The sequence below is a fragment of the Drosophila elegans genome, unplaced genomic scaffold (assembly GCF_018152505.1).
Source record: "Drosophila elegans isolate 14027-0461.03 unplaced genomic scaffold, ASM1815250v1 contig_814, whole genome shotgun sequence".
Taxonomy (NCBI): domain Eukaryota; kingdom Metazoa; phylum Arthropoda; class Insecta; order Diptera; family Drosophilidae; genus Drosophila; species Drosophila elegans.
Window position 1 is genome coordinate 17,367,765 of NW_024546167.1, and position 23,745 is coordinate 17,391,509.

The window sequence follows — 23,745 nt, forward strand, 5'->3', positions numbered from 1 at the left end:
TTCTCGGCCAGGACCTAACAAATTGTGGGCAATATTTTCATTTCATCAGGCGAGTGTCCTTGGCCAGCGCCTTGGGGCACCACCACTCCCCCCAAGTTGGCAACTTTATTGCATTATTGAAAAACTTGTCAAAATATTTTGAATGTGTAGAAAAGCTCTTGGCTCTTATTAAATTTACCATCCGCCCAGCTCTCATTCTCATAATTGTATGAAAATATTGTATTTCAAGAAGGCCGCAGACTGAGACTGAGACGTGGGCAAATATATCTCTTATTATGTTTATATTCAGAGCAGAAACAGATACAGATACAGAACTTACCTCGAACGACGGCACTTGGCAGTGTGCATTTTTAAGCGAGCTGCTCTTTCGAATTGCTCATGGTTTAATTAACGCAAATGGCAATATTAAAATGTTATGAATTTCATATTTTATGCAAGTAAGGAATTTCAACATCAACAATGTGTGCTGATGTTTTTTTGCGAATTCATATTTTGCAATCAAGTGAATTTTGTTGTGGTTTAATTAAATTGCTGTTGATCCTTGCTAAATTCGTTGGCCATCCTTTTTTTTTATTTGCCATCAAGACTGCAAAGAAAATGTGAAATATTTATTTATTAAATATTATGTTTTTAATGCATAGATATGTGTTTTAATAACTTGTGGCTTTGGTGAATCAGAGAGAGGCAGGTTATTAAATATTTTTTTGATAAATAAAATACAAAGTTGTTATGCTTGAAAACTTTAAAAAATATGTATAAATGTGTTTTTTATATAAAAAATAAATTTACAGTAGATTTGTTTTAAACAGCAGTCTAGAAATCCCATTTAAACTTTTAAACATAAATTTCTAGTTTACCCCAAAACAAAGAACACCTTTGGTGGTTGTCCATCCTGTTTGCCAATAAGTGTTTGGTTTCAAATGCAGGACTGTTGTCCAGATAACCAACTAATTGATGGCCAAACCTGATAGACCCTTAGTCCTTGTTGCCCACTCAAACCTTCGACTCTCCTGTAAAATAATCCAGGGGAACGATGCTCCTGACGTGGCTACATTTCATTTTTAGAAATAATGAAGCCCATGCTGGAAATAATTGGTACAGATCGATGAAATTTAATACGTTGAGAAAAGCTAGAACTAAGCGAGAACGCGATGATGGTACAACAACAATTCGCATCAAATTTCCAATTAAACAACAAATTCTAATTTATGTTGCGCAAGTTGCCCACTTGTTTTGTTTGCCTTTGTATCTAATTCATAGTAAATTATTTTGAGGGTAATTATTTTGTGGCTGGCTATTAAATATCTCTGACATTACGTTGGTTGTTTGATGTCAGACAATTATTTCCGATTCATTAATACGAAATTGTTTTTTTTTTAGTCTCGCTGAAGAATGTGTAGTGATGTGTTTGGTTTTCTGTTGCAGCGCTTAATTGAAAATGTGCTGCCTAATTAGTAAAAGTTTTTCAACCGCATTTCGCCCCGTTTTCCTTGTGTGAAATTTGTACTATACATGCTGCTGTCAATTTTGTCAGAACTTTTACCGCCGAAATACACACGGGTGTCTATTATGTGAAAATACACATATGGCTGGCTGGGTGACATATAAATGTCGCAGTCAATAACACAAAAGACCCCCAGAGAACCCATTTTAAATTCGAAATCGAAAGAGCGAGAAAACAATCAAATAGTCGAATACATATAACCCTGTTTTTGGGGCTTGTCATATTGAAAATTTATTAATTAAATATTATTCAACCCCTGTATTACTCAGAAAGATACAAATGTTAATGAAAAACACAAGTATTGCTTATAACAAGTCATTTAACCATTAGTAAATTAAATTTAAATTTCTTATAGATTTCAAACATCATGTTCAATTATCTAAAAAGTAATTTAAAATATGAAGCTGTAGTGTGTGAATGCCTGAGACGTGAGTAAAAAACAGTGATTGAAATATCAATTAAACACACTTATTTCTTAAGCATTTTTTTTAAATCATATTATTTTTAAATATTAATTTCACATAAAAATTGTTTTAAATATAAATCCTATATGCTCAACCAAACTAATTAAACAACTAAGCCCAAAATCCATTTTTAAAATGACTTTCAATGATTTTCTTTTAAATTGCTTTAAGTGCTTTTAATAATTAATTTAGTTTATTTATATACTATATACTCTTATCCAAGGATACATCGAAGTCTTTTCCGGTTCGATTGTTTTCTTTTGGGGAACCACGAAAGTTCATGAGTTGAGCAAGTGTCACGCACATTTTCCCCCTCGTTTTCTGCACCCATCTCAGCGGCGATTTCCATGCGCAATTTTCTATTATTTATTATTTTTATGGAGCTTCGACTCGAATGGAAAACTGGGGTGAGTGGTGGCATGTCGTGTTGACAGTTGCCATTGATTTCGTTTAGGGGCGAGAAGAAAATTAGCCACGTTTCCATTTCATTTGCATGCAGTGCTGAATCAAAATTATATTCATATATTTAAGTGCGAGAGTATCGGGCAATGCAATAATATTTCCTCTGATTTGGCATAATAACATTACCGACAGTCGCATAAATTATGCATTGAATAACGCAAAAGAGGGTAATTGGCAAATACACATTTTTGATTTGTTCATTCGACTCTTTCATTGATGAGCATGATTTTAACCTATTATACGGATTAAAAATATGTGAAAACTTTTATTCACAAGCAATAATTCTTTAGTTGCTTGCAAATTAAAGTTTCATTTTGAATTTCCTTCTAAACGAATTGTAACGATATAAATTCTATAAAAATAATCAACGTATCCTTTTACTTCAAATTTACAACTTTTTTAATTGGATTTGAATATTATAAATATTATATTATTGAATATTTGTCTATTACATTTTTTTCCTGTGTCTTCCTGTGTAAATTGAATTCCTGGAAGCAGCTTAAAATTGCTCAACAATTGAAATCCAATTTGCCACCACCTCTAACATTTTGCAGGGGCGACGACGTTGTCGACAAGTCAATTTCTGTATCGATTCGTTAGAAGAAAAAGCAATTAAACGGCCTGTGCTGTGTGAAAATATTCTTTAAATTGAAAATCATAATTATTCATGACAAGGACGGCGGAGCGGAGTGGAGTGCTTTTGATGCGAGTAGAAAAATGGTTATAGTCAGTCACTCATATACTGGTTGTTTGGCGAGAGCTCTTAAATATAAAACATTTAACGTTCGCCTTTGTTGATGGCTCGACTCATTCGCTTCATTTGTTGGATGCATAAAGTCCCTCGTATCCGTCGAGCCCATTGTGAGCTGGTTTTTCCATCATATTCGCTTCTTTTGTTTTTCCCGCTTTCCATTTTTTCATACATATACATATGTATATATATATATATATATATATATATATATCAACGCAATTTTTTTTGCACTTTCCCCATTCATTCAAACAAGTAATGAAGTTCTCTTCTGGCAAGCGGATCGTTCCCGCTTCGTTGTTGTTTTTATTCGGTTTGATATTCTTTTTTATCGATGCACGTTAAATTTTATTGCAATTGTTATGCGCTCGCATCTTCGATGCGGTGCGGTACGCTGTGGTGGCGTTTTATATTTAATAAATTTAAATCACTTTATATGTGAGTTTTATGTGCGTTAATAATGCGTACGGGGGAACTGCGTTTCCTCATATTCCAAACCCTCCTCCACACCACCATCTTTATGAACAAAGAGCAGAAATTTCAAAAGCAATTTATTCCGCGCAGTATACCCGATACAATATGGACATAAACTAACCAACATTTATGTGTGTGATGTGCAGGATATTAATGATGAGTTTGGTATCCGTTTTAAATAAGTGAGCAGAATCAGAACTCGAGGGGAGTTTTTGATGGAAGAGCACACGGCCATCAACAATTTAAATGATAATGGTTAAAGTTATTATACGTTTATTAATTATAATAATTGGGTGTGCCATGGAAACGGTTGAATTTATATCTTTTGCACTTTAAATGTTAATTATTTAATCTTTCTTTTACACCATTTTGTTATCACGCAAAGAAAAATATAATGAGATTTGAATACTCACTAGATAATTGAAATATTATATGAGATTTCGACACATAATCTATATTTTTTTTTGTAAAGCATTGGGATACGTAATTAAACACAAACAACTCTTTTCTATTTAAAAAACTTACTTCAGAATATGTATTTTTACTAAAATTAATATAAAGTCGAGAATCAGCTGCACTAGTATTAGAAAATATTTAAGATATTTAATTATAATCTGCTTATATTAAGTTAATTAATTGTTCTTATTCTTGTTCTTATATGTTAAAACAACATTAAATTTATATGACCATATAAAAAGTGATTTTTTTTTAAAACACACACATTTAAATCCCGAAAAATGTACGAAAATGGCTTAAACTGTTGAACACTCGAGTGGGGGAATTTAAAAAGTAGACTGTAACTGGATAACTTTGTCTGTTTTGACCGCACCATCCAACGGCTGCTCTTCTGGCCCAACTTGAAGTAAAGTTTTGTGCACTTTTTGCTACTTTTTGGCTGGTCGTTTCTGTGCACTTTGGATGTCAACACATCGACATAACGACACATTCGTCCAATTTACACACTAGCCACTATACACTACCCACTGCACACTACCCACTACACACAGGCGGAGGCACTCGAGAAAGGACTTTGGCGGCAGACAAGCAGCAAACTTGAACTTTTGCGGGCAGCCAGATGTTGAGACAGTGCTGCTGCTTACATTTACATTTTCTACAGATATATCCGTATATATATGGTATATATATACATACGCTATATATATACATCAAAAGCACCCACGGCCACAACATTTTTGGCAACCGCGCGCATTCCTCGCACTCTAATTACATGTTGAACCGGGGAAAAGCCGGGAAAATGGCGGGGGAATTGCGGAAAACTCAAACTGAAAACTCGGCTTGAGCATGCGTTGTGGTTTTTCATTTGCATTCGCTCGAAGGAACTTCGCCCCGGAGTTTTAAGTGAATGAAATTTCTTGGCCAGGCCACTTCTTTTTGGGCTGCCTAGGATAATTAAATTGGGCACAAGTATGGTACAAACTTCTTTCTATATATAGTAAGTACACCCTGTGCATATATCTACTTCTATATTTTATTTATCATTTCTTCAGCCTCTGACTTTTGGTTCTTCTTGTCACTGACTCTCGAGAATGTCGAGCTGCGATAATTCCTGCAGCAGCAGCAGGCGAATTTCTGTGTTCACGGTTTAGTGAGCAACAACAATTTTGCTGCCATGAATGCATTTTGCAACCAGCATTTTTGCCCCCGCTTGTTTTGGGTCTTCTTCTGGCAAACTTTTTTGAGGGGCGAGTGTGGGTGTTGTGGGTGGGTGGGTAAATCATTTATCAATGTCAGGGAATGCAGAACATTCTCTCTCCGCACGAAAGAACTTGTGTATGGCGGCAGATTGCAACGGCCTAGCCTCTGATATTGGGTGGAGTTTCGGCCTTTCCCGGTGGGTGGTGGTTTCATATTTGGGTGGTGCTTGGGCGGTGCAATGCCTGCAAGTGCGTGAAACAAGTTGGCGGAACTTCTGACTTTGTTTCGCAAAATACTCAAGTGATTTCGAAAATTATGCGCACGCATAAATGCATCGAACAGACATGTTCGAAACTTTGTATCAAAATTGCAATCCACGAAGAACAAGGCAACAAAAAGCGACGAAACAAGTTTGCCACTCTGAAAAGTATAGATATTTGGTCTAATAAAAGCGCCTCAAACATGACCTACACAATAAAAACAAATTTGACAGAGTTTCTATGAGATATCTTAAAGAAATGGCTAACATTCGTTACAATCAACCTTTTTGTTATTCTTGACAGTGGTTATAATAAATATGTTATTATTATTATTTTTAAATCGTTAGAATACAAATCTGGATCACACTCGTTTTGGTAGCAAAATAAGTTTGAGACTCTGAAAAATATTGGTACTTTTACTTATAGAAGCGCTTAAAACCTGACCTAAAAACAGAAACAAAATTTGCTTAAATTTTTAAAGATATCGTAAGGGACTGATAAAAATAAAATTGAGGTCACCAAAAGTTCGTCTAAAACACCCTCAATTTGTAATGCTAATAAATTATTATTCATTAGACCTATTAACCTATTTATAACCAATTATCTCTTTTGTTTATACTAATATTCTTTTAATTCCAATAAATAAAGATCGACAACAATGGAAAAAATTTTCGATTATTTTCTGAAATTCACTGATGAAAATCTTGAGAAATTATGCTTTGAATATGGACGGACAATCAAATAGTTTAATGACATCAATTCTGTTCTGCAATTCAAACAATTTCCCGCTGGCCATTTCCGAATAAGGCGTGGCTTTGTCTTTGGCTTATGGCAGAAACTTTAGCACTTAGTGCCAGGACTCCTCCATTCCCATCCTCGTCCTCTTTTGGCCACCATATCCTCGAAAGCGGCCGAGCGAGTGTTCTAATCCTCTGGCCGCCACTTGTTTGCTGGCGAAACAAGTTTGCACTCAAAACTCGTAAATAATGGATGGAAAAAAGCGCAACCGCACCATTCATAATGGAAAAAGTTGCCCGGCCACTTGAAACTATTGCACAAGCACCGAGCTGGTCGAGCTGGGAAGGATTCAGTTGGTTTGGGTTTTGGGTTTGGGATCTTCCTCCGAGGATGCATTGCAATACGGGGATGTTGGATGCAGGATGCAGGAGCTGCAGTGTTCGCCGCCGGCGTTATTGTCATGTGTACAGTAGAAAAAACAAATAACAAACAGCAACAAGAGAGCGGGGCACAACACACCAAGTCAAGATGAACGTTCTCTGTCAGTGGTGAAATCTCTGCTGGTTTTACGCCAATATTTTTTGGCTAAAAGTGTCTAAAGCAGGAATTAGCTTCAGTTTAAAATCATTACATAATTGCATTTCAGTATTTATTGTCGTTAAGATTTTACACTTATATCGTTTTATATTTTATATACAAAAATAATTGTTTGTTCAACAATTATTTGTTCAAAATTAAAAAATTTACTTTTTTTAAATATGTCTGTGTATTAAGTGAGCGAAAATTGTTGCATTTACTTTTAAAACTATTTGCTTTAATACTACTTATTATTTGTTTTGGGACTTCTTTAAATTTTAAAAATCCGTGAAGATTAAATGTAACCTTTTATTTTTTTCAAAATGTTAATGTTTTATTTATAATGCTCATCTCTGGTTCTATATTGCATCGATGTAGGCACCTCTGGGTGGCGTTATTGCACTGGCCGTGGTTGCTGTGGCCTTGATGCGGTTTCCAGGACTCGGGAGCGGAAGTGGATTGAAATGGGTGCCGTGCTCCATCTCCAATCCAGGACACGATTGTCCCCGCCCACAGCTCGTTTGGAAGCCAAGGTTATAGTCACATTTTTAATATGCTGTCTGTTCCGGTGCTGGACGTTGTTTATGATGCGCATATCCAATGGCATTCCAACCGTGTGCATGCCTGGGTATTTGGGTAATAAATTTAAAATTGCTTTCGACTTTAAATTCCGCAGGATGTGCAAAGAGAGAAAGAGAGAGAAAGTCGTCACAGAGCTTTAACTTTAAATGTGCCTTATGAGCTGCATGAAATATGGTTCACTTCCCCCGAAAGCAGACAATAAATTGGCATTGGGATATTTATGAACTCGTGTGTTATAATTTAATTATGTCTTATGTCTTATGTCTTATGTCGGTTGTCAGGCGAGCAGGACATTTTCCCAGGAATTGTTTTGCGAAGAAAGAAAAATCTTATCGATTGCCCAGGTGACTATGGCCTTACCTCTTAGCTTCTGAACTTGAAAAATCGGCTTAATTACATTTTTGGGGCGACCAAAAAGAGAAACCGGAAAAACGGAAATTGGATTCTCACAGCAGATGTCACACACGCACACAAATGGCCAATTATTGTAATATTTCGACTTTAGTTTGAATCTTGTACGGATTTAATTCGATTTAATTTATGTTTCAGCATGCATGCACATATTTGCATAGGCAGTTTTCGGGGGGAGGGTGATATATTGTACTATATATATGTGCCCACCACCCACTAAGCTCGTAAACTCGTGACCGGCGAAAACCGAGAAATCGGAGAACCCCGAACGACGACGACGTGGCGTCCACCACGCGATTCGAGTGCAGCAGGCAGACTGAGTGCCGCTCATCAGCGGAAGCGGCGGCAGAGGTGGCGGCAGCGGCGGTCCCGGCGGCAGCAGCGAGTGGCCCGAGCGGTCGCAACTCCGCCGCCAATGAGAGCGGTACTCGCTGGCCACTGAAAATCCCATTCGGCAATCGTGACTTGCCACTCGTGACTGAAGGAATCACTGCGCAGACGCACGCTCTTCCACTGCTAACTAACAGAGTGGTGGGTTTTGAAATGCTGTCCTGGAAGCAACAGTTTGGTAAGGAATAGAATATTTTGAATTTGTTTTAAGTATTTACAAACTATTTTAATAGGAAATTTAAAAGAATATATCAAAGCTTTCAATATTAAAATTTAAATTAACAATTTCAAACCCTTAACCCCCTTAATAGTTGTTAGTTTCTGTTTATGGACTTAACATTTTTTATCCGTGAATCCATAACAGTGCTACAACACCCACCCCTCTTGCTATAAATCTGTTAATAACAGTCTAGGCTTGCTGCAAAGCCCATGTTATTTTTAAAAATTAACCAATAAATACAGTAAGCTAAGCTGAAAGCAAAGATAAAAAAAATGTAAATGTAAATTGCGAGCTTCCAGTACAATTTATTTTTAAGGTTTATATGTTAAAAAATAATTTGATTTTGATTTCAAAAGTTATTGTACAATAAGGCAATATATTTTTTAGATAGAGGTAATTTTTGATACTATAGCTATTTTTTTGCAAATATTTAATGCACCAAGATTTCTTACTTTAAAATAAAACTTTCTAGAAAAATAGCAAACAGATATTATGTAGACTTAAACTAAGTAAATAGACAGTATTCAATTAAAAATAACTAACATCTGTAATAACGAAATATTCTAATCAGCAATTAATGAATTTAAATTCACCTTATTTAAAAGAAGAAGTAGCTTAGCCAAAGGCGGTTTACCATTATAAACTTATAAGTTTCGAATGAAGGTTTGAGACCCACATTTGCATAAATTTATAAATCGGGATTACTAAATAGTTTCCACTGTGTGGTTAATGCTCCCCGCACACTTTCCAGCATTCTTTCCCACTCCCGCAATTGTAAAATTAAGGGAACAATGAAAAAGATAATGCGAGTGCCAAATTGGATTCAATTAAATTAATTTGCATTTGTGGCATTTTAATGGGCATACAATCGCATACATATGCAACTTGCTGCGTGAAAAAGATGGAAATGAAGTTTGAAAAGTAAGTGCCTTAAATTATATAAAACCCAATTAGCATCATAAAAAAAAGGAAGAGAAACTACGATGATTTCAGATGCCGCCGCCAGTCTGCGTGTGTTTTTCGACCTTTTTCGTCTGCTGTTCGCCTGGCATTTTTCGTCCAACATTTTCCCACATTCTCAGATCTATTACACTGGGGTTTTACATAATGCAACAGCTGGCTGAACCACCCAACCACCATACAACCCACCGACCCATCAAGACGAGTTCTCATCCGACTAACCCATTGCGCTGGCTCTTATGAAGTTCAACAAATTATTGTGAATGGGATTCTTTTATTTTTTTTTTTTTGTATTTTTTTGTTTTTCGGGGTTGATTTGTATGCAGCGCTAAAAGCTTGAAAAATGTTTTACCCGCACGTGTTTCCTGCGCTTTGATAGAAAAACTCCCACACACCCGCAGACACCCATTCGAGACACATTATATAAATAAAATGGGGAAAAGAAAAGCACAACAATGAAATGCCAGCTCTAGTGGGGTGGTGGGTGGTGATGTGGGCGGTGGGTGGTGGTAGGCAGTGGGTGGTTGCCAGCGACAGTACAGTATTACTATCGCGGGCCTGACGGCAAGTGGGTGGCTTAAGAGTGGAGTATTTAAGGACCCTCATCCACCCAGAAAGTGACATTTTTGGAGCGAAAACAAAATATATTTTTGCAGTTTTTATACTAGTGGGCGAAAAATCCACGAAGAGTATTTGAAAGTTAAGACCGAAATGTTAACTCAAGGTAGTTAATGTCTGTGCTAGAACTGACCTTGGTAAAGGATTCTTAGTATCCAAAAAAAAGCCATATAAGTAAAAACAGTATATATAAGAATTACACAATATTGAAATAGAGTATTTAGAAAATATTTTCTATAAACATAATTTATTTCGCAAGTCACACTTAAATATTTTTGAATTAGGGTATTTTTGCTCAAGCAAAGAACCATCTGTAGAGCATTAAGAAGTCGCTTCTCCAAGACATGACCGAAACTATCCAACTACCATTGTTGTGTAAAAGATTTGCTTAGCTTCAAGGGACATTACAACTCTAATGAATGACTGGTCCAGGCCATAGCACACTGATTTTTATGTAAGCAATCGCATTCGCATTTGGATGCCATTGCCGTATGGAGGGAGCTATTCCCATTGCCATTCCCATTCCCAGATCTAGTTATCCCTTACCGACTTACTGTTAACTTTGCAGATTTCCCCCCGGGTGACGGGCTGCATTTGCTCCAAATTGAATCCTGCGAGAATGCGCGAGACAAACATCTAAATTGTCAACGTAATGCGACAAAATATTGAAGTCAGCAGGTAAAGCCACCTGACACATCCTGGCCATCGAGGAGCACCCAGGAATACCATACAACCACCTCCCTGTGCGACTCAATCCGAAGTTTGGGTGGAAAATGGGGGACTGCCAGGCACGAATTCAATTTCGCGTCCACAGATGCCATTCACCTTCGGCACGTACGGCTATCAACGTCAACAAGTTACCAGTGGGTGGGTGCTGGCTGGATGGGGGCGGTGGGTATTGCCTCCCAGATTGGGGCGTGGCAAACTAAAGTGGAAAACAGCAGTCAGACAATACAATTGCTTCCTTGACTGCATCTGAGAGGCAAGGAACGACGACGACGACGACGTCGACGACAACGACGACAACGACGACTTCCTGAGACATCTTCGTTATCCTGGCCAACGCTCCCAGTTGCTCCTGACATTTTACACTGAATTATTTATTTAGTTTTTCCTCTTTTTTCCGCCTGCCCTTTTTCCGTCGCTCATTATTCCTCCTTTGTCGTAGACTTTTCCATTTTTATTGCCCCGTGACGAGGAAAACAATGTTGAAATTTAAGCCGGATCGCTTCCTGGTCCTCGAGAGCATCCCCAGTAATTATATATCCCCCGGACCTTTCTAACCATCTTTCGGATTACCTCTGAGATTTTGGCTGCCAAAATTAAATATGACTGTGAAGCATTTTCAATTTGTGGACACGAAAAAAGTTTCGTTGGCCAAGACGCCCGGCCCGGGCTACATATACATTTTGTTACTTTTCCGGTTTACCCGTGGGAAATTTGCTAACAGAAAATAAAAGTTTCTGGTCAAGTGAGTGCAAAAGTTTTAAGTGACGCACTTTTTCATCCCACTTTCACCGCCTTTTTCATTTCATTCTTTTGCTGCTGGGCAAGTTTGGTTGGAGATTACTTTTGTCGTTCGAATTTGGCAGAGTGGAATTTTATTAGGCTTGACTTATGGGCCATGTGTACTACATTTATATGTACATGTGTCCCCAACAAATTTGGAGTGCTTCTTGATTAAATTCTCATCTGGGATTTGGAGCTGGGAGGGGGAACATTAAGCTGGGAAATGATTGCATATGGGATTGGGTGTGGGTCATAAATTCTAAATAGCTTATGGAGTTTTCAAAGTGCCTATTTTGCAGTTCTGTACATGCAATTAATTCAGAAATTCGGGGAACTTTTTACTCAAATACAGACCATGTTTTTCAACTATTTTTTTAACATGTTTAATCTTTTGTAGCACAAAATATTGTTTTCCAAAACAATTATACTTAAAAGTGATTAAAAGCTGTTACAGACAAAATTGCTTAATATAAGTCATATGTTAAAGTTAGGATACAACGAAAATTGGCATAAATAAAAGCAAGATTTTAATTTACTCAAAAACAGGACAAGTTTTAGTTAAAAGACTTTTATTTTAAAATAAAAGTTTGTTTCCCCAACAGGTATTTCTCAGAAATCATAGAAAGCTGCGCTTTTTGCCAATTTGTGTTGCCAAATATGAGTCATATGCTAAAGTTACCGACATAATTTCCATATCAAATGTTGTTTTCATAAATACAAAGAGTAATGCCCATAAATGGAAGCAAGATTGCCTAGCTAATGAAAAGGCCAAAGGCAATTGCAGACACAAAACCTGGAAATCCCTTCAAACTGAATCTGATTTCGAATTTATTTCTGCAGGTTACCCTGTAATGTGAGGAAAATCCATTTTGCTAGATAAGATAGATGGATCTGCGAGTGTTGTGGCCGAGTGGCAAGTCGACGAGACGATTCAGAGCCATAAACAAATTGGTAATTGCCTTGTAATGCCTTGTGTTGACAGGACTCGACAACTAGATAAGGTCCTGTGCTCAGCAAGAGGAGAGAAAGAGAGAGAGAGAGAGCAACAGCAGGCAAAGGAGGGAGATAGAAGACTGAAATTAGCATAAAACTTCAATTTCGCTTTCACACACAGTGCGTTCGTTGCAGAAAGAGAGAAGAACCATATTTTCCAACAAGCCAACAAATCGCAATGGATTGCCAACTATAAAACAGAGGCCTGAATTATGGTGTAAGTGGGTGCTATCCACCCACATGACCCAATATGGGGGATACTTCTGCATTAATTCGTAATTTATTCCAACTTTTAGGGCTTAGACCATACACAAACCTCGTACGTGGAGTGTAAATGAACTTTTGTTCATTTGACTAATTTAATTTCAAAAGTTCTGTCTGTTCAAATTTTGTGAATATTTAAAAACTCCACTCAGCATGCCGAAAAATGATTCGTTGCCTGGGGGGCGGGGGCTGTGTGAGAAGACAAAGCCTCCTTCAAATTGGGAATTCATCATAAAAGTTGAACAGTTTGTAAAGTGGATAAAATATTCATGCATGTGCAAGTTTCTATTAGTCCGAAAAGTTGGATTGGCTAATAATTCACTAAAAAGCAATTAGCAACCATTCCTCCCCCTAAAACTTAAATGGCAATTGCATAAGCACTTAAGATGGAGTTGAGAAATACTTTATAAGATTTATATATATATAGTACTTTGTTAGTTATGGCAAACTTTGATAGCTGCCTTCAGTAATGCTTACTGTCATTCATTATTAAGCCTTGAACTAATTGGAATTATAAATGTTTTCTAGCATAACACAAAGATTGATTATTATAATATATAAAGGTAATAATTTTGTTTCAAAAAACTGTAACGTTGGTTAGTTTAAAATTGATTCATTTAGACTATTATCAAAGCTTGGTCCATAGGAACTCCTTTGACTGTCATTGTTTTATCTGGAATTTCTTCTTAGAAAGGGCTCGGATTCGACCTCATCTTCGTATTCCTTCACAAGGTTTCCTATTTTTTTGCAGACATTCGTGAAGAGCAGGCACTTACTGCAAATGGTCTTCGAGTGGATAATTTCCAGTTCCTGTGAGACTTCTCGAGCGAAAATGTAATGGTTCTTCTTGAAAGCTCTAATAAACTTGGCCTCCATTTCATCCATTGGTGCCGACAGAGGAACTTCACGTGGCTGCATAGACGCCCAGATACCTTTGACTTCCATTATTCCTGAGAACTTAAATAACTTAATATTGCTACTGAAAATTTTAAGGTAATGCTTATTACTTTAATTTGCTGTTAATATTTTCTGACAGCTGTTTATGGCCCATCAAAAATAAGTGATGGAAAAGGTTAAGTATGTTTTAGTGTTGTTAAACGCTTGCATAAAAAGGTTTAACGAGGACGAATATATTTAATTTGGGGTATTACCCAATCTATTGAATTTTTAAATCATTGATTCTCGGTCAGTTGCTTGCCAGATTTGTTAGTTTAATTATACTTTCAAAATCATTTCTATATAATAATATAAAAATATAATATGAAATAATATAAAGGTGCATAAGAGGCTTAAATATTAACTAAAAACTAAATTTTAGTTCATGTTTTTGGGTACGAAAAAAATTTAAAAATAATTAATAAAGCTTTTTAAAAAGCTATCATTAAAAAAAATCGTTATCGTTAGCTGTATTAGTTTTTTCTTAAAACTCAGGTTACCTTACTTTTACCTATCAATTAGAGTTTACTGTTTATCCTCCATTATTTTATTTAAATTTATTGTCTGACTAGAACCGAGTAATTTAACCTGCAAAAAGTGTACATAGAAAGTAGTGCTAATCCAGGCGGCTCATAAATATTTATAAGCGACTGCCACAGTTGTTATATGCTAATTTGGGCCAGAGGTGGCGGCACAGTTACATCTTGAGCATCTGCCACAGTGCGGTAAATAATATTTACATGGCTGGGTATTTGCATAGCTAACGACAAAAACTGCTCCTCGAGCACTTCTGCAGCACATGCCGATCCTGGCCATATCCTCATCCTAATCCTCATGCTCATCCTCCGTTGAGTAGTAACCCCGAGCAGTTCCAACACCAGTTTACACAAATTAATGCGAACTCGCACGTGTTAATTCAAGGATGTGCGGCTGTTTCATCCCATTCCCATGAATTTGCATATTAGAAAAAGTTTTCTGCTTGTGAAATGTCAGTTTAATATGCGTGAAGTAGTTTGGCTGCCGCCTCTGCCAACGTCTCTGCACACTTTCTCATCCTTTTCGCCTTGTAAAATGCGCTTAAGAAAAACGAAGATAAAACTTTGCGCAATCTAACTTTCAACCCAAAACTCAACCCATTTCCCCCCACATCGTGGGCGGCATAAATAATTAGGGTTATATATGTACATACGCTTATAAGAGCTGCAACAAAGATAGACAGGCTTTTAGTTTGCATGTTTCTACAGGAATGTGTATGTGTGTTTCATAATTAAATCATTGAACATTTAAATAGTTACATTTAGGGTTGCAAGCACTCCAGAAACATTCGGAAAAGAAGATAGGAATGTGAAACTTATAGTTTCTAAGCATAAATAATTGATTAAGTAAATTGAGCATTTACAGAGAGATTTGTTTTTTTTTAAAGAGTTTCTTTAATAGAAGTTAATATATTTTTTTTATCCAGAAACTGTTTGATAAGCAACCCTTTTAAATTTAAAATTAAGTTAACTACTTTATATCCTCATTCAGAATTATTAATTTAAAGTTTCTAAGCATAAATTATTGATAAAGAAAATTGAGCATTTACAGAGATACTTAATAAATATTATTTATGCTTAAGAGGGCAGGCAATGTGGTATACTCTTTTAATCCTGCGACCTTTTAAATTTAAATTTTAGGAAACTAAGGATTTACAGAGACATTTATTTTGTTTTGAATAGTATTTTTAAATCTATAGACTGTTTGCTGAAAAAACCCTTTTAAATTTAAATTACTTTGTATCCTAATCCAAAATTAACCCCTGGAACTCCTCTCAGCAAACATGAACTGGATGAGAATGACCAGGTAAGTGACCACAGCTGCAAACATCTAAATGAAATTTGTATTAATTATTTCTTTTTCAGTATAGTTACATGTACTTACGCTGCTGAGAAGACGCAAATTAAGACTGAAGAAATCCTTGGCAGTGACCACAAAACGTTGATGTAGGGTCTGCAGAGAAAACTCACTCACCAAATCATTATATCGCTTGCCGGCGTGGGGTTTTACCAACTTTGAAATAAGGCAACCGATCTGGCGACCCTGAAAAATAGTTATAAATTATTGAATGATATAAAAACTATTTTTAAGCTTCCCACTAAGTTATCACTTTGTTGACAGTGCCAGCAAGCAGCCGACATCTGCAGAGCCACATTGAAAATGAATCCCAAATTGAGGAGAATGGCATAGATCCTCAGGGGATTAGTTCTCACATCCACAAACAGCCAATATGAATTGCATACAAACAAAGCAAAGAACACAATGATGATGATGAGCAGACTTCCTCCGAAAAAATCATTGATCCGATCGATGAGATTGTAGAGTTCATTATAGCGCCGTTTAAGGGCTTTAATTCGATAGGACTGCTGGTCGAAATACTCCGGCCTTTGTTTACATTGTGGCCAACGACTGGATAGCTCCCTGGCCAGCAACTGAAGCTGCTGTTTGGCCTGGCGAACCCTGATGTTCACCTCCATAACCTCCAGGATAAAGGAGATAATCTGCATCTGGAGAGCCAAGTGACTTGGGCTCGTTTTCAGATGATAAGTCAAGATCCGATAGGGATTTTCAGACGCATTCGAATACACCAAATACTCGACTCCCAGAATGGGCAGTATCATTGTCAGCCCAGTGAAGGCCATCCAGGGATCCGAGGTCTCACATATAACCACCTCCTCCATTTGGTTTGGTTCCACTCTGAACCCGTGATGAAAGTTTATAATCACAATAAAAGCATGCGAGAAAGTCTGGAAAAATGTCAGCAAATGACGCAGACTGCAGTCCAGATTGCAGTCAATCGTTTGGGCATAAATCAAGCTATGTGTCCAGATCGCAATGAACCACCATGTCCAGAACAAGAAGCGTAACCAAAGGATCCAACGAGGCAGTCTACTGGATCTCAGAGAAAAAGCCACTAAAACAAAGTGGAACAGTCTGAGAACCGCTCGAGAGGCTACTTGCACTCTTGTCAAGGGAAACATGATTACTAAAAGTGAACTAATTGGATGGGAGTCTACTAGATGTACTTGACAAAGTGCCAATCCGTCATTGTCATTGTTAATTAGCTCTGAATCGTGATTAAAGTATTTCGCTTAGTGCTGATTGATTGTCTAGCTTACATGGGGTATTAGTAGTTAAACAAACCTAAGGTCAATTTAAAAACAAAATGAAAAAGAAATAAAATGTTAGAAACACTTTACAAGTTTATCCTTGTTGTTTAAGTTCTTATTAGTTAGCTTTCTTAAAATTTCCTTTATCATCAATCATTAAAACCATTTAAATAAAATATTACTTACGTTTTCAGCTCCAGAATCGCCGAGCCAGAACAAAGTGGCAATGGGAGTGCCAAAGTCAATGCCGGTGGCTCCATTGAAGATCAATGCCTGCAGGTTTTGGCCATCGTAAAACCACATGAGCATATAGTAAGCACTAGTCACGAACTGGAAGCTGGACAGTAGATGGAGTCCCAGGATGCCCCAACCGTAGCAGTCGCTGAAGTTTTCGTAGCACTCGAAGATCCTTTCGTAGGTGGTGCGCAGGGTCTGCAGCTGACGACACTCGTGGACGCCATAGGGCTGCCAGAGATCGTTGCCAGAGGCCAAGGACAACAGGGATCTGCGCAGCTGGAGGGATCGCTGATTGAGATCCATGACATGCTGCACCAGTTGGACATAGCGAAACCTTAGGAGCCACATTAAAGGCAGGGATATGGTAAAAACCGGCGATACCGTTCCCCTGCTATTGATATACACTCTAACGAGATCACAGGTAAGCTGAACACCAATCAAAGGCAACAGATATCCCGCCTGGCGCCCTTTGCCAAACATTCCAAGTCTTTGCAGCTGCAATTCCGACTGAAAACGCAGGTTCTCCAACTGGCTGTGAGTTTTCTCCTTCAGGACACTCTCCAGCAGGATTAGCAGTCCCAGCACAGAGTTACCCATAAACAACACTGTGCCCACCACATTGCCCACACTTTCGATGGCCACCGAAGAGAAGCTGAAGCCAACTTTTAGCAAGTACACCAAGTAAGCAATCCAACAGCACCGACTAGCCAAGGACAAAAACAGCCATCGCAACTGGGAAATCGCTGGCAGGGGCACCAAACCCATTGTCCATAGTATTCCAGCCAAGAATCGACGGGTTATTAGCTCCAAGGACCTCATGTTGTCCCTTTAAATTCCAACTGATTGGACTTGGCCCTGGTGCACTGTATTTAACTCTATATTTAATTGACATCATGACTTGGTTTATTTTTCAAAGACATGACACACGACTTTGCTGAATGACAATCGTAAAAAGAAACAAGGGGAATATCTATCTAGAAATAGGAATATCTATATATAAATATATGTAGGGAATCTCCAAACAAAGAAGAAATAATTTCATACAACCAGCAAATACTAACAATTGCCAATAAGTTTGATGCTTTCTCAGCTTTGTGTTTTCTGAATCTATAGAAATGGGTCCAGATTTATTAAATAACAACATTGCACCACTGAGTTCGGCAATTAAAAGCCATAGGCTTAGATATCGCGCATACGCAGTGTTAGCCAGTGCAGTAATTGAGCTAATTAACACATTAATAAATGAATAAAGCCCAAAGTCAATCGATTAATGCAAACGTAAATTAGATAGATGCGTTTGTGAATATATTTCGATATAATCAGGGGATTAGAATGAGCTTGTATTTTCCATTAACAAAATTATGGCTAAAAAGTGGTTGATTATTTCTGTGTAACTTCAAATGCTTTATTTTCTCTATTTATTTGGTCACGTTCTAGCAAAAAAAACAATACATAAATGGCACTAACCAATTCTTTTTGCTCACTGCCATCATTTTCTATGCGCAATATGTGACATCGAAAAGTTGTTCCAATTTAATTTGACTTTGATCGCCAGCTGACGCAAATGTCGGGCATGATGACATGTCCCCCATCGTTATACGGATATAACCCTCCCAGCAGGCGAGAATCAGCAACATTAGAGGGCGAACATGTCTCATTTTGTTTATGGATTTACATCATGACAAGCTGTGACCGAATGGCCAACGAAATGCCATGTTATTGTAATTTAAATCGTTGATTTTTATGAAAACTGTATTAACAGATGAACAGTTTTTTATGGCAGAACCACTACAAAAATAATATGCATTTACACTTTCGTTTATTTGCGAGAAAACTTTCAGCTTTTTATGGGCAGAAAAACACTCGTTTGCCCCATAAAGATTAGTGATTCATATTTATATTTTTTTGTTTCTACGAATCTGCGAGTCTTTAAAATCAGAATACTTATGAGGGGACGATGTTGGGGAAAAGTTTTGTATCGTGTCCATAGATGGCAGTGATGGGCTTCTGTGTTTTATTGCCCAAGGAGTCGAGCAATGGCAGAGGACTTCATAAATCACAGAAGTTTGTTTTTGGCCATGAAAAGGCTTACGGGGGTTTATCAAAATGAAAATTTATTGGCGCTTGGAATTTTAGATTTATGTATTTCCACCACCATTTTCCAACCGATTCTAAGAAATTCGCATTTCATTGACAAGGGACAAGGATATTTTAGAAAGTATTTTTTGTTAGGCCCAGCTTTAATGAAAGTTTTCCAGGGAATTTATATAATGCAAACACATTTTTGGTTTCAATATTGATAGAGAAATGATTTCTTTCGGTTTACAGAGGTAAACCAATTCTCTTTTTCCTTACAATTAAATCATCTACATACGCAATTATTCGTTTGCAGTTTCATTTTTCAAAGCAAACACATTTGTGGCCCACGTAGCCGCAGGTCCTGGACTCCGGATTAATTTTCATTTAAATTCAAGTTGGTTAAATATGCAAAAAGTCCTTCGGTGCAACAGGACCTGCTGGGAAAAGCGCAGGAGTGTTCCTGTGTCCGGCTAGTTAACGAACCATTTTGCCACTTTGAGTAGTTATTAAAATTGCAAAAGTCCATTTGCGTCACCTTTTCGAGCGTAAAATCTTCTGCGGCTGACCGCAGAGACACAAATTGAGAATGGACAGGAGTTCTGGTGACAGTTCACACTGTTATTAAATTCTTATATGGATGAGAACGAGAACTCTCCTCCCTTTTCATTCCAAATTCAATATGGTTTCCACTCTTATGCAGTTTATGTTCACTTAAAAATGCGAATACAGCAACTGTGGATCCCCAGCAAACTTGTCTAATCTTCAAAGGCAACCACAACCCTTTTCGTTCACCGGGCGAGTGGATAATTTTTAGCTTTGAAGCAAAAAACCCTTGGGCTAGAATGCATAATTCATAATCTCCTTTCTTAAACTTTGATGGCTCAACTTTTTAATCGGATTCCCTGGAATGAAATTCCCTAGCTCGATAGCCACCAACCACCACATCATCATCGTATCGGTAGTTTTCTCTCCGCCTTCTGAGCTACTTTTTCTCAGCACATTTTTGGCCAAAAAGCGCTTTAGGGTATCGAAGTTTGCCTACCTCAACCGCAAAATAGATAAATTGCGTATTATTTTGCTCTTCCATCGAAATTTCTTTTTGCCCAAATTCGATTTCCCCCGGCACATTAGAGTTTTCTTATACTATATGTACATGTGATAACTTTGTCCAACTTGCTGTGAAGGGGTATTAAAATGCTGAAGATTCCAGCCAACCGATAATGCAAGATGTGTGCACATTTAATGAACAAAGTTTAGATGTGGACTTGAAAATACAAGAAAAAGTTGTGTTCTCAATTAAATTAGCTTAGACCAGGTATAAAATTCTGCTACATAGTCGTGCCAATTAGTTATAAATTTTTAAAATTTATAAATATATAAATTGCTATCTCAATTCAATTTGTACAGACCCCATATCCTGTTCAAAAATGTCCTTTTCCCTGTGTTTCTTTCAGATTTCCTTGTTGTATATTTCACCTGTAGTAGTAATTCCGTAAATACGAAATGTATGACTTCCCGTAATATTTTCACCCAAAAAGTTGCTGGGGAAAAGTCCGGAGCACTTGGGAAAGGTGCTGTGGCACGTCGGAAACGTGTTCAAGGCGGCCACTTGTTTCGCATAATGTGACATTTTCCCGGGAAAGTTGCGGCAAGTGTGCGAAAATGTTTCGTTATTTATGTATGCGCCTGTTGCAGTTCACAGTCCCCAGTTCCCAGTTCGCCGTTGCAACTTCTTCGGTCATTTGTTTCTTGTTTTTGCGTTGTTTGTAGTGTTTGGAGCAACTTTGGCCCCGGGCCTAGGCCCTATATACCATAATATATACCATCTACCATCCAAAAAGTGCCAGTGGTTGGTTGGAGCGGAATGGTGTGGAGTTGAGTGTCACTCGTTGTTCGGTGGTCGCTCAGCAGCTGGCGAGCGAATAAATCACGTATTTAAACAAGTTGCCCAAACTTGCAGGCCAGTGTAAACAGGGCACGTGCAGAACTTTGGTTTATGACAAATGTTCGCAGCATTTTGCAGGGCACAACAAAGCGATAACAGGTTTTGTGATATCTCGAAATCTACATTCAGATTAAAACTAAATAAGTATTAAACTGAAATGTATACACTGATAAACAAAATGGAAAAGTTTAAAAAAATACTCGGCTTTTTGAATCCAAAATTTTATCTTTTATATTTAATTTAAATACAAAATATAATAAATGCAATGCATATTAAGTTTTATGATTTAAAATTCCAATTTTTTAATTGACGCGGAAACTATTAGACAAAAAATGGGTTCAGTTTGTTCAAATGCTTTGTATATAAGATTAATATGCTTTAAATTTAAGTTCAATTTCAAGATATTAAAATGTACTCCACAAAAAATTTAAATGTGATATTTGCATATTGAAAATAATTAAAAACCGCAAGGGAAAACTACTTTTACTACTTTTTTTTTTCCTAGTGAAAAAAATAATATTTTAATAATAAATCTTAATAATTAACATCCTAAGAGTAGAGCAAGAGACCGTCCTTGTCCTCCTCCAATCGCCTTTCCCACACCAATTTATATGTGAGATCCCCCACCAGCAATCCCTGCTGCTCCTCCAAAGTTGGATATCCATTCTTGAACCTGGCCAGGATTGGCAGAAATGCACCCAAAGCCGACCTGGTTTCGCTGTGACTCGAGGAGTGCAGGACCAAAACGAATCCTGTAGGGAAGATGGCAAATCTCACGCCCAAATCTTCGAAAGTGTAGGTGATAAAGGGTCGCTTGCTGCGGTTGTGAGTCACCTCCTCCGGATGCCGACGAATCATTAGCTCTAGATCGAGTTTAAATGGCATATTGAAAGAGGCATTCACAATATTCTTGCTAAAGTTATTCACATCCGCCTTGTAGTCCAGATTCTGCAGTATTCTAACCACCTTGAACAGGGCACGCCTTGCCGAATCAACGGATAAAGCGGTGGCCACAATCTTGCCACCCGGAGTGATCTTCACCAGGGCACTGGGATGGGTCACCTTCACGGAGACGGAAGGATGACTACCCGGATCGTAGCGGGAATCGATCAGCAGCAGGCACAGTTCGTACATATTGAAACGGCAGCTGACATCCATGACACAGGTGAAGGGTCTGTAGAGCAACTGCAGCTGCTTCTCCACATGGGCCAGTTTGCCCACATCCTCAAAAATATTTACATAGTCAATATCTAAGTCGTTTCCCATTAGATCACCCTTATTGTTGGCCTTTTTCCAAGAAAAATCAATGGGACTCTTCATAAAGAAATTCTTGTAAAAGTCACTAATGGAGTCACTAATTTCCGGCTTCGAATTTTTAATATCCACCTCTTCCCTTACGAAACTATGATCATTTGGGCAAAGTTTATCAAATAGTTTGTCCAGATTGGACATTTTACCATCACGATTTTCCTCATCCTTTAGGCAGTCAGCTTTTTTCTCATCTCTATATCTTTCAAGTAAAAAAGATCAAATTAAATATAAACAAAATGAAGAACTTACTCCTCATCATCTAGTGGTTTGAATATATTATTTATGGCATCCATTTAATATATATTTTTTAGCTATTACACTTAAAGACTTGTATTTTTGTATTTGCCAAACAGAATTAAATATGTAGAGACATAAATCACTGTGAAAGAAAAAGCAAAACTTAAACTCAATATAACAACTCATTGATGTTTCCAAAAAAATATATTTTAAATTAATTTTTTATTTTCGTTTGATTTGTTTGTGAAGAACCATAAAACATGCATTAATTAGGATGACTGAGGTATTAAATATTTATTTACATAATTAAATTTTTAAATGAGTTTTTTATTGTATTTACTTTGCTTTTTTTTTACTAAATACGGTCCACATAAAAAATGCATTAATTATGCAACCTAAAACCCAATGCCAGAAGAATTGTCATCCCACCATTAAGGTGTTTTATTGCCTCTCATTTTTCAATCAGCGAATGAATAAATAATAACGAATGAAATATTTCTTCATTTATTTTTATAATTCGGAATTATGGATGCAAATGAATCACTCTGATTGGCGAAAGCAAAGCGTTAATCCCATCTTTCATTTGGCTGAGTAATTGCTTTGGCCATCTGATGCCACTTTACAAAGCTCGCATATCAGTTAGCCATAAAATCTAGATGGTTATAGTCCATTTGTTGCTGTGTTGTTGTTTTGAGCACATGACAAACTATAACAAATTACCAGCGACAAAGGCGCTGGATGAAAAAACGTCCAGCCATTTGAGTCAACTTATGCGCTTGTCAAGCTTATATTTACACCCAGTTGACCATATTTTATGTCGATTCCGGTTATGAAATTTACAGAGCTGTCAGAAAGAGTTCGGCGACATTTTAGTAAATATTGAAATTTAATCAAGCAAAGTGCAGTGCATACACACGCGTGCTGTGTGCTGTATGTATATATATTTGTGTGTATGTATGGCAGGACTACAAGGATATGAACACGTCCACCCTCAGACACCTGTCACCATCGTCCACCCACAA

General features: G+C 37.3%; 3 protein-coding genes across 7 annotated transcripts in view; all 3 read right to left on the reverse strand.

Annotated features, from left to right (window-relative positions):
* LOC108148008 (protein O-mannosyl-transferase TMTC1) overlaps window positions 1-13,708 on the reverse strand; it is a 55,612-nt gene extending 41,904 nt beyond the window's left edge. For 2 of the 3 annotated variants that reach the window (XM_017274838.2, XM_017274839.2), the window contains exons 1-2: window positions 7,828-8,180; window positions 320-586 (exon numbers count right to left, since the gene is read on the reverse strand). In XM_017274838.2, coding sequence (XP_017130327.1) covers window positions 320-348 — 29 coding nt within the window. In that variant the 5' untranslated portion in view covers window positions 349-586; window positions 7,828-8,180. Of the gene's footprint in view, window positions 1-319; window positions 587-7,827; window positions 8,181-13,608 lie in introns of those variants that run through there. The other variant, XM_041710447.1, reaches the window with a different exon arrangement.
* A 1,795-nt stretch (window positions 13,709-15,503) lies between these two features.
* On the reverse strand, window positions 15,504-17,970 carry LOC108147895 (gustatory receptor 23a). 2 transcript variants are annotated; one of them, XM_017274657.2, is made up of 3 exons: window positions 17,101-17,970; window positions 15,689-15,847; window positions 15,504-15,634 (listed from the first exon to the last, which is right to left on the reverse strand). In XM_017274657.2, the coding sequence occupies exons 1-3, from the start codon at window positions 17,968-17,970 to the stop codon at window positions 15,560-15,562; spliced, it is 1,104 nt and encodes a 367-aa protein (XP_017130146.1). In that variant the 3' UTR covers window positions 15,504-15,559. The 2 variants fall into 2 exon arrangements, with proteins under 2 accessions (XP_017130146.1, XP_017130145.1); XM_017274656.2 differs by lacking the exon at window positions 17,101-17,970 and adding an exon at window positions 15,904-16,809.
* A 3,692-nt stretch (window positions 17,971-21,662) lies between these two features.
* Window positions 21,663-22,856, reverse strand: LOC108147885. 2 transcript variants are annotated; one of them, XM_017274644.2, is made up of 2 exons: window positions 22,736-22,856; window positions 21,663-22,679 (listed from the first exon to the last, which is right to left on the reverse strand). In XM_017274644.2, exons 1-2 carry the CDS (start codon window positions 22,777-22,779, stop codon window positions 21,725-21,727), a joined length of 999 nt encoding a protein of 332 aa, XP_017130133.1. In that variant the 5' UTR covers window positions 22,780-22,856; the 3' UTR covers window positions 21,663-21,724. The 2 variants fall into 2 exon arrangements, with proteins under 2 accessions (XP_017130133.1, XP_017130132.1); XM_017274643.2 differs by having other exon boundaries at window positions 21,663-22,685.
* Window positions 22,857-23,745: the final 889 nt, after the last annotated feature.

Coding starts and splice junctions, on each gene's coding strand:
- LOC108147895 (XM_017274656.2), bottom strand. CDS start 16,785: ATGTTTCCCTTGACAAGAGTGCAAGTAGCCTCTCGAGCGGTTCTCAGA. Junction 15,848..15,903: donor GTCAACAAAGTGATAACTTA/GTGGGAAGCTTA, acceptor ACTATTTTTCAG/GGTCGCCAGATCGGTTGCCT. Junction 15,635..15,688: donor ATTTGCGTCTTCTCAGCAGC/GTAAGTACATGT, acceptor AATTTCATTTAG/ATGTTTGCAGCTGTGGTCAC.
- LOC108147885 (XM_017274643.2), bottom strand. CDS start 22,779: ATGGATGCCATAAATAATATATTCAAACCACTAGATGATGAGGA. Junction 22,686..22,735: donor AAACCACTAGATGATGAGGA/GTAAGTTCTTCA, acceptor TTTACTTGAAAG/ATATAGAGATGAGAAAAAAG.